Source organism: Cavia porcellus, unplaced genomic scaffold, assembly GCF_034190915.1.
Source record: "Cavia porcellus strain 051 isolate PalLab524CR breed Dunkin Hartley unplaced genomic scaffold, mCavPor4.1 scaffold_25, whole genome shotgun sequence".
NCBI classification, from domain to species: domain Eukaryota; kingdom Metazoa; phylum Chordata; class Mammalia; order Rodentia; family Caviidae; genus Cavia; species Cavia porcellus.
Genome location: NW_026947508.1, coordinates 571,528 through 588,513, shown reverse-complemented (window position 1 = coordinate 588,513; position 16,986 = coordinate 571,528). Strand labels below are relative to the sequence as shown.

The following is a 16,986-nucleotide window of genomic DNA, read 5'->3' as shown; positions in this document are numbered from 1 at the left end:
TTTTTAAATTTTTATTTATTTTTTATGTTAGGGTCTCACTATACAGTCCAGGATGGCCTCAAACTCACAATGATCCTACTGATCCTCTTGCCTCAGCCACCGAAGTGCTGGGATCACAGCCGTGTGCCACCAAGCCCAGCTAGGTTTACTGTTCTAAAAAGAACCCATAGGATAACTCAACATAGACATGTGGAAGATGCATTTTCATTTGGTCACCGGGTTGTGTGTGTTCTATTTCTGTAGCTTGCCATACTGCTGAGACTCAAATCTCTGTGGGTAAGTTTTCAGGAACCACTGCCATCCTACCTGCTTTAAAATTGCATTATAAGTTCCACCTGCCTTGGTTTTTGTATAGGTCACAAAATTACAAAAGGTTTACAAGTCTTAATTGGTTTTGTAGTTCTGCAATTGGAACACAAATAGAACCAATGGTCTCATGAAGCAGGCAGAGAAAGTTGGTTTTACAGACAGAAGAGCTCAGCAAAGCTGAAACAATAAAAAGTGATAGGTCGTTTCGAAGTTATTTCCCTTGTGCAGGTTGAGACAGGAGCCTTCCTCCTCATGCTAGATATAACTAGCCTACTTGAAGATATGTCATCTCGCTCTCAGGTCTTGGAAAAGTTAGAAAAACAACATAGTTCCCACTTAGTTGCTTGGAACTTCAGCACGAATGAATTCTGCTCTGGTCCAGTCCGCTAGCCGAGGGCAGGCTCGGCCCAAAGCAATGGGCTCTGGACACCTAACACGTAGACCCAGGTGAGGGGCTGTAAGACGCAAGACGTTCCTCTCTTCATCTGGAAACTAGAGCTCAAGGGAGCATGGATGGGGCTCAAGACCAAGCCAAGGGCTCTGCTGACCCGGGGAGCCTGGGGACCGCACCTGGGCGGGAGGGGGTCGGGCTCAGGCCCGGGCCGACCGCGGCGCCAGAAGAGTTTGCCTCTGTACCGGTGGCCGCTGACTTCCGTGAGGGCCTCAGAAACAATACTCCCTGGGCTCTTGCGTCACAAACTGAGAGGCTCGCCAGACGCTGCTGCTCCTAGTCTCGGTTCTGGAGTCATCCACCAGCATCATTCCCGGAAGTGACGACATACAGAGGCCAGGGCGCAGAGGTTTGTCCAATAGTGGATTGGAACTCCCGCCCCATCGCTCTTAGATCATCAATCAGCGCCGCTTCCGGAAGTGACGACACCTTGGTGGGTAACAGGAGTTGATGCTTTGAGTCCCAGAGTGGAGATTCAGAACCGTGTCGCGTTTGGGCGTCATCAGTCCGCGTCGCCGCAGGAAGTGACAGACGCTCCTGGCGCGCGCCGGGCGCTGTTTCTTCTCAGGTTCGGGGACCGACGGCGGCGGCGGCAGCGGCGCAGGGGTGAGTGGCAGCCGGGAGGCCTGGGCGGGGAGCGCCGGGCGAAGGCGGCCTTGAGGGCTCGGGTCCGAGCAGGCCTCAGGGCGGAGGCGGCCGTGGGTGCGAGCGAGCGGCGCCCCAGCTCCCGCGTACAGTCTTACTCCGCGGGGAGCTTCGGGTGGAGGAGGTGGGGGGCCAGCGCGCTCTCTGTAGCCAACCCCTGCGGTGCTGAGCTTCACGTTTGCGTGACTGAATCTAAGGAAGTAGGAGCCCCGCGCCCGCGTCAGGTAGCCTTGTTGACGCGCGCGCCCCAGATCGCTGTACCCCTGACGGAGGGTACACCCGTCCGGCGACCAGTGGTTCTACTTGGCCCAAGTGCTCTTTCGATACCTTGTTTTGTCATCAGAGGCGGTGCCGGGTGGGTGCCGGGCACTGAGCTAAGGATTATTTCCTGGGCCATTAGGTACGTGTTCCGCCCGTTTTATGGAAAAGTGTACAAAGGCCAACAAAGTTGCGCGACTTTACAAAAGTGACAGGAAACCGATGAGATCCCAGCAGTTCCTTCTTAGAGCGCTGCCTTCTTCGGAGGACTTATTCTGAAACACTCAAAAGTGACTGGGGTTGAGCGTTCAGAGACTATGACGCATCAGCCACAGGTGGGATTCCCGAGGTTGCTTGAATTTTTTTCTTTTTGCAGTGTTTTAACTCAAATGGGTGATGAAAAGGACTCTTGGAAAGTGAAAACTTTAGATGAAATTCTCCAGGAAAAGAAACGAAGGAAGGAACAAGAGGAAAAAGCAGAGATAAAACGCTTAAAAAATGTAAGCTGTGTTTTTAAGTAAGTTGTTTTCTTAAAGGAGATTTAATTTCTTTGCCCTCATTTTTCCATTAGAACAACGCTTCTTCGATGAAGTTCTTTTGTACTTCCAAATGTCACAGGTGAGCCCAAAATCTATTCTAGAAATTAACAAAGACGTTGACATACTCAGTTTACACTGAAGGCAGATTGATAACACCTTGAAACTGTGTCTAGATGTGACTGTCTACCTGGAGAATAAAATGTTCTGAAACTAGAATCATTAGTACAACTTGACTAAGTTTTCTCATTTCATTGTCAATGTATGCATAATGTATTTCCAAGTATTATTAACATAGTGAGAACTTGCCTTAAAATTAATATCGATGAAAGAAAAAATTAATGAGTTTTCTATCTTTCTTGGTTTAGATAATAACAAACTCAAAAGTTTTTAGTAATTTATTAAAACATATTAGTATCATTACTTCTGGTAAAATTAGGAATCATTTTGAGGTATTTATCAGTATCATTTAAGGTACTGAAAAGTATTTGGTGTGTAAAATACAGCTTAAGCCTCAGTTTTAGCCCATAGCAACTAACATAATGAGCGTAAAATCTGATGTCCCTTCTCATAAATCCTGATTTTAAACTTTCCATCAGATTCTGTGTTACAGAGTTATAATTTTAATGTTGTAGGATTTGAATACAATTTTTTTATATCCTGTAACATTTGCTTGTTCTAAGTATCAGTGGAAGTTTGTTTTGGGTTGTCAGGAAAGTTTGGTTATCATTTAAAAATCTGTCTATATAGGGGCTGGGGATTTAGCTCAGCGGCATAAGCACCTGCCTTCTAAGCAGGCAGTCGTAAGTTCGATCCCTGGTACTGATAAAAATGAAAAAGACAAAAAAAAAAAAAAAAAAAAAAAATCTGTCTATATGAGCCGGGCGAGGTGGCTCACACCTGTAATCCCAGCACTTGGGAGGCTGAGGCAGGAGGATCATTGAGAGTTCGAGACCAGCCTGGGCTATAAAGTGAGTTCAAGGCCAGCCTGAACTGCATAGAGACCCTGTCTCAAAAAGACCAAAAAAAAAAAAAAAAAATCTGTGTGTTTGAGCTGAGCATGGTGGCATATGCCTGTAATACCAGCACTTGGGAAGCTGAGGCAGGAGGATTATTGCGATTTTGAAACCAGTTTGCGCTACAAAGTGAGCTCAAGGCCAGCCTGATCTACATAGTCTCAAAAAGACCCCCCTCCCCAGTCTATCTGTAAGGAAAGTGACACATTTTTCTTTGCTTTCTAGTCTGATGACCGGGACTCCAAGCGGGATTCCCTTGAGGAGGGGGAGCTGAGAGATCACCGCATGGAGATCACAATCAGGAATTCACCATACAGAAGAGAGGACTCTATGGAAGACAGGTGAGAAAATGTACCATGTGATGAAGAGAAGGATATGCAAAGAGACCAAGGAGCACCCTCCACAGCCCAGGGTGTGGCTGGCCTTCACAGTTACTGATCTGAAACCAAGTTTGCCTAACCAATGAGGTTGTCTATGTTCTTAGTTATCACTTCACACCTCCTGAAAAGACTGTTCAAGGAGTGTTCCCTTCCGTCTGATGCTTCTCCAGTCAAGTGCACACCCTTTAGATAATACATTTAAATGAAATGTTCACCCTATGTTGCAAGTCTAAGGTTTTATACACTCCAATGTAGAGCGGGGCCACTAACAGTAACATTCACATTAAGAGCCAAATGCTCTATTTGTTCCTGAGCTGATATGTCTCATTTTTGGTTTTTCATATCATGAGATAATTAAGGAAATACCACCATAAATTAAGATTGAGAGCCAGGCATTATGGCACACTCCTGTAATCCCAGCACTCAGGAAGCTGAGGCAGGAGGATAGTTGCAAGTTCGAGACCAGCTTGAGCTATATAGAGAGCGAAAGGCCAGCCTGAACTGCATAGCAAGGCCCAGTCTCAAAAGGACAAAACAAACAAAAACAAGGTTGAGTGCTTATCCTGGGCACTCATGAGTGTGAATTTTCCAAGATTTTGATGATATAGAATCAGTTGAAGATACTGTTAAATGAATTTTTTAGATCATTAAATAGATTGATAAAATTTGGGGCCTTTTTAACCATTTGTTGACTTATAAACTGTCAAACTACATATATTGAAAGTATGCAGTTTGATAAATTTTTACCTACCAGCAAATGCATCACCATAATCAAGATACTGAACATGCCCCTCCTCCCTTATAAAAAGTATTTTTATTCCACATATGACAATGATGCTCACACTTTTCATCTTAGTCTTAAAATGGCTTACATTTTAGAATTAACATAACTATGGGGTTTTTCTCTTATTTTTGTTATTTTCACTTACATTTCTTTCAATAAGCCTTTTTAAATGATGATTCAAGTTCACCTTTTTTTGTTGTTGTGTTTTTGTTCATCTTTATGTCATTGTGAACGCTGTTTTTTCCTGTGCTGGAGAAACTCTGTGATATTCTGTTTTTCTATGCATTTCCCCAGGATGATGAGATGTGTTATATTTTATTTCAGAGGAGAGGAAGATGATTCTCTGGCTATCAAACCACCTCAGCAAATGTCTCGGAAAGAAAAGAACCATCACAGGAAAGATGAAAAGAGAAAAGAGAAGCGTAGGCATCGTAGCCATTCAGCAGAAGGGGGTAAGGAAGTCTTTGTTTTCTTTGATGTCATTATTGTACCCTTGGTGATCTTTCTTCTCCAGAAGCATAGCTGAGAGAAGAAATGAAAATTATAGCTAAAAGTGTGATTTCTTGATCATTTGAGTTAATTATATTATCTTCCTTTCTGTGTTTTCCCCTCATTTTGTTTTAGAATAGTTTGTTTACACATTAAACTAACATAAGTGTGTAAGTATAGCAAAAATACCCCATCAAAAATGGGTGTTTTGTCAAGTCCAATTTAATGGCTTAAAGAGAGGTTTGATTAGCTTAAAAAGAGGTTTGATTTCATGCCAGTACAGCAAGCTCTTGGGAGCCAGGTCTGGAGGCACACATCTGCAGTCCCAGCACTGTGAGTCTGAGGGAGGGAGATTGTAAGTTTAATCCTAACCTGGGCGATTTAGGGAGACCCTGTCACAAAAAGCACTATGGGAAAAGATAATGTAAAAAAAGGTTCTTATTGGTACTGGGAAAATAAGCTCTGGGGCTTGGTTTACATCTCATTATTATAAATGCAGTTAATTAAATAGCTTTCTCTTGGTTTTTGTTTTCTTTTTTGCACAGTTCTAGTGATTGAACCTTGAGCTGTTTGGTCCTTAGAGTCTTAACTTTGAGCTACATCCCCAGCCTTTTTTGTTATTGATTTTGAGACACAGTCTCTCCATGGCCCAGGAGGGGTTCAAACTTAATGGTCTTGCCTCAGCCTCCCCAAGTCCTTGGATTACAGATGTGGGTTACCATTTCTGGGGCTTTTTTGTTTTTTGTGACTGTTCTCATCAACTGTGAAACTATTGCATCATACTTTATTTAAAATAGATAAAAAGATGAAAATTACAATTCTGTTTAGTGATAACAACAATGTTTTCATATTTGGAATCTTATTACATGTGGTTTTTGGTTTTTGTTGTTGTTGTTGTTGTTTGTCTTTTTTATCGGTACCGGGGATCGAACTCACGACTGCCTGCTTGCAAGGCAGGCGCTTATGCCGCTGAGCTAAATCCCCAGCCCCTACATATGGTTTTATATATCTTCTTCTTTTTAAAAAAATTTGAGTTTGACTTTAAAGAACCAAACATGAAAGTAAATCTTTATTTTCAGTTATCACCCACCAGTGAGAAAATTAGGCTCATTATTTAGCTCCTGACACAGTGAACGAGGAGGCAAACTGGTATCCACAAATTCAGCCCAGGGCCCTTGTTCCTCAAGTGCAGGTGGTCTTGGAAGCTTGCTGTGTAGTAGCCGTTGCTGTGGTTCTCTAGAGACTAGCTGACATTGAGTGGAATTTCTGAAGAATTTTCATTTCTATCTACTTGTTTGTTTGATTTGCTTATTTATTTATTTTTGTGAAGTGTTAATAGCAAGTGTTTTCTATAGTGTGTTGCCTGAAACCAAGAGGTGTGGAAATGCGCTACATGTTAGCAAGTTAGGGACTTGAGAGAAATTGCTATTTCTCCGCTGTGTGCGTCCCTTTGCTTAATGCTGAAGCTCTCAGCAGTGAGGCTCCGTGCCTGACTCTTGTCACTGCTCCTCAGGGAAGCACGCCCGAGTGAAGGAGAAGGAAAGAGAACATGAACGTCGGAAACGCCACCGAGAGGAGCAGGACAAAGCCCGCCGGGAGTGGGAGCGACAGAAGCGGCGGGAGATGGCACGGGAGCACTCGAGGAGAGAGCGGTGAGGCCCAGCCCTGCATTGAATGGGTGGGAATTAGTGTGACAGAGCAGGCTTGGTGCCCAGGTGTGGATGGAGGCGTTCCAGGACTGGGATGCTGGGGCTGTTATTAGGAGGGCTGGCCCAGAGTAGAGGACTTTTACTGTGCCTGGCAGATGGGTGAGTGACTGGGCAGCAGAGGTCGCTCAGATTCCATGTCGGTGCCCGCCCATTGGAGGAGCTAAAATCAGGGCCAGCATGCGCTTGGTGTGATCGCTTGGAGGCAAATCCAACAGGCCACGGGATGGCAGAGGCCAGAAATGGCCTCAGAACCTCGGACCTGGCACCTAGAGAGGTCAGGCTCCTCTTTGCAAGAGCCATGAGGGCTGTGGTGTTCAGCAGTGAGCCATTCTCAGACTCCTGAAGAGTCAGCCAAGACCATACATGTGAATCCTGACGCAGAAGCAGGGCTACAGGTGGTCTGGGTGGGACAAATTCAGCACCTGCCCAGCTCCAGGGGAAACAGATTGCTTTAGGTCACGTTTCTGGTCATACCAGAAATAGGCTCCACTTCTTTCAAACAAAAATGAGCAGGAAAATGAGATGAGACCGCCAAGGCCTTGGAAGAGTCTGCACTTTCTCAGCGCAGACTTGCTGGGGAGGGTGTGAGTTCAGCGAGTTCCATGGTCTGCAGCCCAGCGGGGTCCTATGCAAGGGTTGCCTCTGTGTGTTGGGGTCACGTCTAGGGAGGGTGGGGAGCTGGCCTGCTGGGTGAACACAGGTGTCTGGAGCTCTGAACAGTGTGGAGTCTGCCATCCTGAGTACTGTGACCATCGAGGTGGGGCAAGAGGGAACCACTAAGTCCCAGTGGCCCTGCGCTCAGGTCCTGTTGGCGAGCACTGTCAGGCCCTTTGGCCCGGGCCCCCATGGTGTGCACAGGATGGGGGCAGAAGTCGGTGGATGGAGCCAGCTTCTCTGTGGCCGCCTGGAAGGCAAAGCAGAGGTGGGGGCAGAGGCCAGTGTGGGCTAAGCTTCCATGACAGCAGATGTGAAGCCAGACAGATGGACAGACACAGCTCAGTTTGTTATCGGGAAACTGCAGCACTATTGTGAGCATAGCAGCAAGGGGCTGTGGCCTGGGAATTGTTTGGTCTCTTAAGTGTCCCGCAGCTCCCTGCCGTTCCGCTGTCTCAGTGGATGTGGCTTCTCTGTGGGCTCTGTTAGCATGAAGTCCAGCCACCATGGGAGTGCATGGCAGACATGTGAGCTGCCATCCAGGCCACCCCAGGGGCCTGCTTGAGGGGCCAGGTCCCCAGCAGCCGGAACTTGGCGTGTGCTGTGCTGTGCACACTGGCGTCACAGGGAGGCTGCCCCGGCCTGAGGAGTCAGTGATCCCATGAAGGTGGAAACCACAATGTACTGTGGGTGGCTGGGGTCCCAGGAGAGAAGAATGGAAACAGCGGCAGAAAACCTCCCAGATCTGATGACCACAGCCATCTATTCACCTTTGCAGCAGAGACCTGGAGTCTCCTCGTTACTGGGAACAGCTCAGCCACCGCATCCAGGGCGCAGCGCACAGGGCTTTGTGCCTACAGCTTGGTGCCACAGCTGTGTGGAGCTGGCACAGACAGAAGATGGGCGGCTGGAGCAGGACCACTCCTGCACTTCAGCACTTTCTGTTTTTTTGCAGTCCTGGAGGTGAAACCCTGGGGTGTTGCCCCTAAACTGCATTCCGCAATTTTTATTGTGAGACTATCTTGCTGAGGGCTCCAAACTGCAGTCCTCACACAGCCTCCAGGGCAGCTGGGGTTCCATGTATGTGCCATGGACCTAGCTCATTAATACTAATCTTACTGGGTGGGTATCGCACTTTCTAGAGCAGTCACTAAGAAAACACATTTTAAAACAGTGCACAAGGCTGGGGATTTAGCTTAGTAGCATAAGTGCCTGCCTGGCAAGCGTGAGGTCATGAGTTCGATCCTTGGTACCAAAAAAAAAAAGTGCACATAAAAAAAAAAAAATAGTACACCTAACAGGAGTTAAAATGGTACGCTAGGTATACATATTTAAAGTAAAAAGTTGGAACTCACTTCGACATGGGACTCTCAGATCCCATAATGCTTGATGCGGATCCCCAACGAGACTCCACATATTCTGCGTCAGTGCAGTGCTGTGACCTGGCTCACATCACCCTGCGCTCCTTCCAGGGTAGCTCATACTGCAACTTTCAGATGCTGTCAGGCTCTGGCATGGGAATGTTGGCATGATCTGGCTGTCTGCACTTCTGGGATGGAGCCAGCTGCATGATTATCTGCAGCGTGTCTGCTGTTTCTAGGCAGCTCGCCCTTGTTCCGTGTAAGACTATACTGTCCAGTCTGACTGGGCCACTTGCACAGATGTCAGCTAAGAAGGGCCCACCCCCTTTCCCTGAGCACCTATCCTCTTCGTGACAGTGCCGCACTTGGCCATCATTTTGGTTTTGTTTTGTTTTATGAGACAGGGTCTTGGTGTGTAGTTGAGGCTGACCTATAACTCACTATATCGCCCAGGCTGGCCTTAAACTCATGTCAGGCCTCCTGCCTCAGCTTCCTGAGTGCTGGAATAACAGACATGTGCCATCATGCCCAGTGAATTTCTGTTTTTTGAGCCAGGGTCACATTGTGTACCCTGGGCTGGGCTCAAATTCATGATCCTCCTGTCTCAGCCTGCAGAGTGCTAGAGTCACAGCTGTGCACCACCACGCCTAGATCAGATTAGCCGCTTTTAAGATGGGTTCTTGCTTGAACACAGAGGTGCATGCCAGGTGTGATAGCGTTCCCAGCTGAGCAGAGCAGGTTGTCTGCTTCACTCTGCATCCTGCAGCCTGTGGAGGCCTGGGCGCACGTCCTTACCTAGGAAGCTTTGGCAGAGTGGCGGCCTCAGGTCATTTCCAAGCTGCCTGAGGACCTGGGAAGGGAGGCCGTGGCATTGGTGAGGATGATGGCTGGCACTTGCTTCTTCCAGGGACCGCCTGGAGCAGTTAGAGAGGAAACGGGAGCGAGAGCGCAAGATGAGGGAGCAGCAGAAGGAGCAGCGGGAGCAGAAGGAGCGGGAGCGGAGGGCGGAGGAGCGGCGCAAGGAGCGCGAGGCCCGCAGGGAAGGTACGCGGCGCCAGCAGGCCCTGCTCTGCTGTGCCGTGCTGCTGCATCGTGCCAGGCACACGCCCACAGGAGCCCTGCCACTCGGCCCTGTGCTCTGCCTCTGGCTCTTCCTTTCTTCCTTTGTACAAAAACTATGGCAAGCTGCACCTGGCATAAATCTCCTGTCTCCACACTTTCAAGTGTGCGCAGAGTGGCATCCAGTACACGTTGTCACACAGCTGTGTGCACGTTGACTCCACAAGTCCTCTCATCCTGTGAAACTGAAAACAGTGCTCCTTAGACTCCCAATCCCTTTCTTATTTTTCGTCTTGAGACAGGATCTTTGTCTCACTGTGTAGCAAAGGCTGGCCGAATTTGTAATCCTCCTGCCGCAGCCTACTGAGTGCTGGGATTATAGGCATGTGCCACCAAGCCTAGTCTGAGACAGAGTCTGGATGAATTGCTAAATCCCCAAGGCTCAGCTTGAACTGGTGATCCTCCTACCTCAGCCCTCTGTTTTGCTTTCTGTTGAAGGGAATCTGACCCGCCAGTTGTCTCCTGAGTGGAGCCTCACTACTCTGTCTTCTGTGACGCTCAGCAGGAAGTCTCGGCGTCCTTCTCTGTCATAGCCAGGGCCAGGGCTTCCTTCCTTTTGAAGGTTGGCTGAGCACTGTGTCCCACTTCTGGCCTTTGCTGTTTATTTTCCCCATGGTCTTTCTGGCTGTTTGTCTCTCCTGCCCCAGTTTTCTGTAGCCACTTTTGGCTTGTGAAGTTTGCTAGTGACGTGCCTATGTCCGTGTCACGTGGGTCCCAGGGAAGAGTATCATCAGCACACAGTGCTGTGCTCCCTGCGGCTCTGTCCCTGCCGAGGATCCCATGGGACCCTGCACACCCCTGTGCAAGTGCTGGCAGCTCAGCACCAGGCAGGGAGCATTTCCCACGGGCACTGCTGTGACCTGGTTCCGCACTCTCTGGCCTTCACAAGCACTTTTTCCTTTCTTCCTGTGCTGTACCTGAACCCAGGGCTTCACCCTGAGCTGCCTCCCCAGCTCTTTTTGTTCACTTGTTTTTGAGGCAGGTCTTGCCAGCTGCCCAGGCGGGGCACTGAGCTCTGCCTCTCCATGTGATGTGCCACCTGGGCTCCTCAGCTGTTGGCAGCGACTGGTGCAACCTGCAGCTATTGCTCGGCTAGGAGCAGCCTGACTTTGCCCTCCCTGCCAGAGAATAGCTGCCAAATAGGGAGTTTCTGGTTGGGAGTTTTCTCTTCCAGCACTTTGAGCTCATCAGCCTCGGCATCTGTGGCGTACGCTGACAGTCCTGCTACAGCCCCTGGGCGACACTCGCCTTGCCTTGCTGCTTTCCAGTGTTTCTAGTGTGTGTGGATCCGTAAGGAGGATGCTCAGCACAGACAGCTGGTGTACTGATATGTCACCTCTGAGTCCTTTTTATATCCCCTTTCTGTCGTCCCTAGATCTCCTTCCCATAGCAAAAGGTCTATTTTCTTGATCCTGTCTTTTATTTTGCTCTTTAGATTTTTTAATATTTTGAGTTTTCATATAAGAGGAAACCATGTGACATTTAACCTGTATTTATTTTGCTTCACATTACAGTCTTCTTTCTTTCTTTCTTTCTTTTTTTGTTTTTTTGTCTTTTTCCTTTTTATCAGTACCGGGGATTGAACTCACGACCACCTGCTTGCAAGGCAGGTGCTTATGCCACTGAGCTAAATCCCCAGCCCCCACATTACAGTCTTAAGACCCATCAGTTTTCCTACAGGTGACTCAGATTTATCCTGGGTGTCCCCATGTAGCACCTTGTCCTTAGATGTCTAGGTTCCAATGAGGGAGAAGGGAAGGCAGGAAAAGGACCCAGAAGCCCTTTGGAAGGTGTCAGAAGGCCCCATAGCCAGAGAAGGAGAGGTCTCAGTGGCACAGCCTCTGCCCAGCCCTCTGATCCATAGTGACCAGGACAAGGTCCTTGGCCCAGCCTGGTCTCGCAGGTGCCAGGCTCGTTGCTTAGCTGCCTGCCCTGGGTGTCTGGGGGTTGAGGCTGCCGTGTCAAGGGCCGGAGTCACCTGAAATGTCTTGTTTGCCCCCTGGGCCTCCCTGGAGCTCACTTAGGGCAGCAGGCTTAAGGCGCCACACCGGCCATGAGATGGACTCTGCCAATGTGGTTGTGGGGGGCCGGGACTCCAAATTCCAGGGCTGCTTCCTGTGCTATCTACCTAGAACCCCTCCTGCTCCTTCCTCCGTGATGGGCGGGGTCAGGCTGGGGGCCTGCCTCCTGAGGGTCAGAGCTTTGCTCCCTGAGCTGTGTGCTTCTATGGCCATGTAAAAGCCAGCGATGTCTCTGCTCTGTCCTGTGTTACAGTCTCTGCACACCACCGCACCCTAAGGGAGGACTACAGTGACAAGGGGAAGGCCAGCCACTGGAGCCGCAGCCCTGCGCGGCCCCCACGGGAGCGCTTCGAGCTGGGAGACGGCCGCAAGCCAGGTGGGTCCAAAGGTCTTCCCTGGCATTTGAAATTCAGGCAGTTTATGGAATGAAGGAAGAGTCCAACTAGGCAGTCTGTCACAGTTTGTGGTGCCCCCTGCAAGGGGCTGCCCACCTTGGCATGAAGCAAGGCAAGTGGCCTCTACCTGGATGTTTGTTGCTAGACATTTGAGAGTTGCTTTTCCAGTTAAATGTGGGTGGGTAGCTGGACATGGTGGCATACACTTGTCACTCCAGCCTATTATAACTCCAGCACTCAGGAGGCTGAGGCAGGAGGATTGCTGTGAGTTGAAGACCAGCCTGAACTACATAATTACACCTTGTCTCAAAAAAACAAAAAAACAGTGGATGACCTGTCTGTCTTAGAGTAAAGCTTAGTATGTGAAGGATACTTCTGACTTTGGGGTAGTGCTATCTTGCTAAAAAAAAGCATTTTTCTCTGTTCATCCTTCATGGCCTTCTTTCACAAGTGAAAGAAGAAAAAATCGAAGAACGAGACCTGCTGTCTGACCTGCAAGATATCAGTGACAGTGAGAGGAAGACCAGCTCTGCAGAGTCATCCTCAGGTACCCAGCCGGTCCTCGAGGCCCATGGGTGCTGTGCATTGGGGCCAGTGCCCACCCACAGCTGCGCTTCCCCCTGCAGCAGAGTCAGGCTCAGCCTCTGAGGAGGAGGAGGAAGAGGAGGAGGAGGAGGAGGAAGAAGGAAGTACCAGTGAGGAGTCGGAGGAGGAGGAGGAGGAAGAGGAGGAGGAAGAGGAGGAGGAAACTGGGAGCAACTCTGAGGAGGCCTCCGAGCAGTCCGCAGGTGAGTGCTGTCAGGAAAGGCCTCATGATCTGCAGGGTCCTCTTCACTGTAGGCATTGGGGTGCAGGAGACTAAATCTGGGTCCAGCTGTGAATGCTTCTGCCTGAAGCCGCTGTCTCCTTGAGACTCACAGGGGTGCCCAGGCCCCTCGGGGAGCCGCCCCACCCTGAGGGCTGTGGGAGGAGGCGGTGTGGGTGTGTGGGGCCTGGCACCACCTGCTTCCTTTCGCAGAAGAAGTCAGTGATGAGGAAATGAGTGAAGATGATGAGCAAGAGAATGAAAACCACATCGTGGTTGGTGAGTGGCTCCCTGCAACAGTTCCCATGTCCTCCCTGTTGTGGGTGCAGTTGCCTGGCCCAACATGTGGGCCCCCGCAGTTGTGCCATTCCCCCATGTGTCGTTCCCCCAAGCTGTGCAGCCAGGAGCAGAAGTGGTCCTCAGATACCCTGCCACTGGCCGCTTGGCAGTCAGTGCCCACTGGGACCTGATTGCCTGGCCGTAATGGAGTGGCGCACTCCAGGGCTTGCCTGATGAGCATGCAGGGGAGGGTAGGAAAAAGGGTAGGAAAGCCACCTCTGCTTCTGGTCCCCAGGGAAGGGGACTGCACTGGGCGGAGCCAGGGACATCACAGGTGGAGGCGTGGCCTGGCCTCAGCAAGCCATGTTCTCAGGGACTTCAAACATGAATGTCCAGCACGGCCATCCCCAGACCCATCTGTACCTACTGCAGAGGGTGTAAGACCCGTGGCACTGCCTGTTCCCAGTTCCCTAATTGTGTTTCTCTTCAAGTTCCAGAGTCACGATTTGACCGAGACTCCGGGGATAGTGAAGAAGGGGAGGAAGAAGTGGGTGAGGGGACCCCACAGAGCAGCGCCCCAACAGAAGGCGACTACGTACCTGACTCCCCAGTCCTGTCACCTATTGAGCTCAAGCAGGAACTACCCAAGTACCTGCCGGCCTTGCAGGTGCGGCTTCTCCCTGCCAAATCCCTGCTCATGCCTGGCCTTGCTGTGGCACTGCCGCCTGTGTCCCGCTGCTGTGCAGGCAGGCCCGGCCTGCACCTTCTGTGACACTGGCCATGGCAGCCCAGTGAGGCATTCTGGACGCAAAGGTCACACTGTATGGCTTTGGTCTGGCCTTGTGTGGCCTTGGGTGGGGGATGAGTTAGATACCAAGGCCACCTTGCCACCCTGCCCACACTCATGCTGCACACAGTCTGTAGGAAAGGTCATGAGGGCCTATGGAGGACAAGGCAGCCTTGAGCCTGGCCCACTGGGCTGTGGGTGTCCTTGGTAGCCACTCGGAAAGCTGTGATGGGGCCAGGGTCTCCCCCCAGCCTGCTGTGCAAGGTGTAGCGGGTGTGTGGCAGCCATCCTCACACCCACATTTCCTGCCAGGGCTGCCGCAGTGTGGAGGAGTTCCAGTGTCTCAACAGGATCGAGGAAGGGACCTATGGCGTGGTCTACAGAGCAAAGGACAAGAAGACAGGTGAGCAGATCCTGGACCCAGGGTGTGCCGTCCACGTGGTCTATCCCAGGATGGCCATGTCAGTGGTACGATTTTCATGGGAGCCCTGTGGTCCTGCTGCCACCTCTGGCCCAAATATAGGTGGCCTTGACTTCTGGTCAGTGTCTGCCTTCAGCCTGTGGCCAAGCATGTTTGGTGGTGTGGGCCACACTGAGCCTCATACGCACCCCACCCTGCCTTAGTTTCTGCTGCTTGCTGCAGTGGCAAGTGATGGTCCAGTGTGGGGAGACTCGTCCAGGGAAGGGGCAGGCACAGGGTAGGGGTGGCCTAACCAGCTCACAGCTGGGGGCTGCCCCTCCATTTTTTTCTTGCGTGCTGGGACCCAGCAGCAGTCTGCACTGAGCGATTGGAATCCAGGGCTTTTCTTAGCTTGCAAGGGGATGAAAATGAGTGGACAGCTATGAACCCAGTGGGTGTTTCCAGCGCCTGTCGGTAAATGTTTGTCTTGACAGATGAAATTGTGGCTCTGAAGCGGCTGAAGATGGAGAAGGAGAAAGAGGGCTTCCCAATCACTTCTCTGAGAGAGATAAACACCATCCTCAAGGCCCAGCACCCCAACATTGTTACTGTCAGGGTGAGGCCCGCCCCGCTGCAGCTCGGCTGCCTGGGCTGACCTTGCAGGGCTGGCCCTTAGCTTCCCATGCAGCTCACTGGAGCTGCTGTCTTGTGTTTTTCATGACCAAACCGAGGCGTCAGGGTGCCTAGGAGTGCACACAGCAGCATGAGTGGGCCAGGCTTTCTGGGAGCCTGGCTGTTCCCCAACAGGCCTGCTGTCCCTTCCCCAGGAGATCGTCGTGGGCAGCAACATGGACAAGATCTACATCGTGATGAACTATGTGGAGCACGACCTCAAGAGCCTGATGGAGACCATGAAGCAGCCTTTCCTGCCAGGTGCGGACATGCCACTGAGGCCTCAGGTTTTGGGGGACACTGACACCACCCCCACCCAGCAATGCCCCCCACCACCCCCACCCAGCAATGCCCCCAGCTGTGTGGCAATGTGATGGTCTCAGTGACCCTGTGCACAGTGCTCGGAGGCCACCATGGGCTGCAAGTTCCCATAGCAGAGTCCCTGGGTATAATAGCCTGGTGGACTCTGGCCCCACTTAGGGTCTTCCTTGCTCCCTGGAGTGGGGTGAATGTGACCCCTCACTTTTCCAGGGGAGGTGAAGACCCTAATGATCCAGCTACTCCGTGGAGTGAAACACCTACACGACAACTGGATCCTACATCGGGATCTCAAGACCTCCAACCTGTTGCTGAGCCATGCTGGCATCCTCAAGGTGAGCCCAGCACCCACCTGCCCCGGCCCACCCAGGAGCCCCCGGCCCAGCCTGGCTCAAGCACTTTCTTTCTTGCAGGTAGGGGACTTCGGGCTGGCTCGAGAGTATGGCTCACCCCTGAAGGCCTACACCCCTGTCGTGGTGACCTTGTGGTACCGCGCCCCAGAACTACTGCTAGGTGCCAAGGTGAGTTCAGGGGTCCATAGGGTACCACCCCTCCAGTGGGGCTCAATAGGGTGCATCCTGCCCAGCTCAGGCCATGTCCCCGGGGATTTCAGGAATACTCTACCGCTGTGGACATGTGGTCTGTGGGCTGCATCTTTGGGGAGCTGCTAACACAGAAGCCCCTGTTTCCGGGAAAGTCAGAAATCGATCAGATCAACAAAGTGTTTAAGGTGGGTGTGGGCCCCTTCAGGGTGTGGCTGGTAGCAGGACTGGGTTGGGGTCCTGTGTGTGCCCCTGTGTGGCCTGTTCCCTGGTAACAGGCACAGGCATTAGGGTCACCTGTCCAGTGCTAGGCCTTTCGGGCTGGGTCAGTTTAGACACTTCAATTTTTCAGGACCTGGGGACCCCCAGCGAGAAAATCTGGCCAGGGTACAACGAGCTGCCAGCAGTGAAGAAGATGACCTTCAGCGAGTACCCCTACAACAACCTGCGCAAGCGCTTCGGGGCCCTACTCTCCGACCAGGGCTTCGACCTCATGAACAAGTGCGTCTGGCGGGGCAGGGGCAGGGGCGCCCGCCCGGTGGCCTCCCTGACTCGGCACCCACTCCCCTCAGGTTCCTGACCTACTTCCCCGGGAGGAGGATCAACGCCGAGGAAGGGCTCAAGCACGAGTACTTCCGCGAGACCCCGCTCCCCATTGACCCCTCCATGTTTCCCACGTGGCCGGCCAAGAGCGAGCAGCAGCGTGTGAAGCGGGGCACTAGCCCGCGACCCCCGGAGGGTGGCCTGGGCTACAGCCAGCTGGTGAGGCACTCGGGGCGGCGGAGGGGGGAAGGGCAGCCGGGGGGCCGTCCCGCGCCCACTCATGCCGCCCCGCTCGCCCCACAGGGCGACGATGACCTGAAGGAGACCGGCTTCCACCTCACCACCACCAACCAGGGAGCCTCGGCCGCAGGCCCCGGCTTCAGCCTCAAGTTCTGACTCCGCTGACCTCGCCCTTGTTTTGTACCGTTTGTAAATTTGTAGAATTAAATCGCCTTTTTCCCGGGACCAGGCTGTGTGGTCAGACCTCCCTGGCCCTCCCCCTCCGGCCCTCCC

General features: G+C 51.6%; 1 protein-coding gene across 4 annotated transcripts; it reads left to right on the top strand.

Moving 5' to 3' along the window:
- The first annotated feature begins 1,169 nt into the window (after positions 1-1,169).
- Positions 1,170-16,938, top strand: Cdk11b (cyclin dependent kinase 11B). 4 transcript variants are annotated; one of them, XM_013153119.3, is made up of 20 exons: positions 1,170-1,366; positions 2,040-2,163; positions 3,441-3,556; positions 4,704-4,831; positions 6,382-6,520; positions 9,500-9,636; positions 11,986-12,108; positions 12,579-12,674; positions 12,754-12,915; positions 13,146-13,211; positions 13,709-13,878; positions 14,311-14,401; positions 14,893-15,014; positions 15,226-15,331; positions 15,602-15,723; positions 15,802-15,909; positions 16,002-16,118; positions 16,283-16,431; positions 16,503-16,692; positions 16,777-16,938. In XM_013153119.3, exons 2-20 carry the CDS (start codon positions 2,053-2,055, stop codon positions 16,867-16,869), a joined length of 2,346 nt encoding a protein of 781 aa, XP_013008573.1. In that variant the 5' UTR covers positions 1,170-1,366; positions 2,040-2,052; the 3' UTR covers positions 16,870-16,938. The 4 variants fall into 4 exon arrangements, with proteins under 4 accessions (XP_013008573.1, XP_003461553.1, XP_003461556.1 ...); XM_003461505.5 differs by having other exon boundaries at positions 13,703-13,878; XM_003461508.5 differs by lacking the exon at positions 1,170-1,366 and having other exon boundaries at positions 2,091-2,281; positions 13,703-13,878.
- The last annotated feature ends 48 nt before the right edge of the window (positions 16,939-16,986 follow it).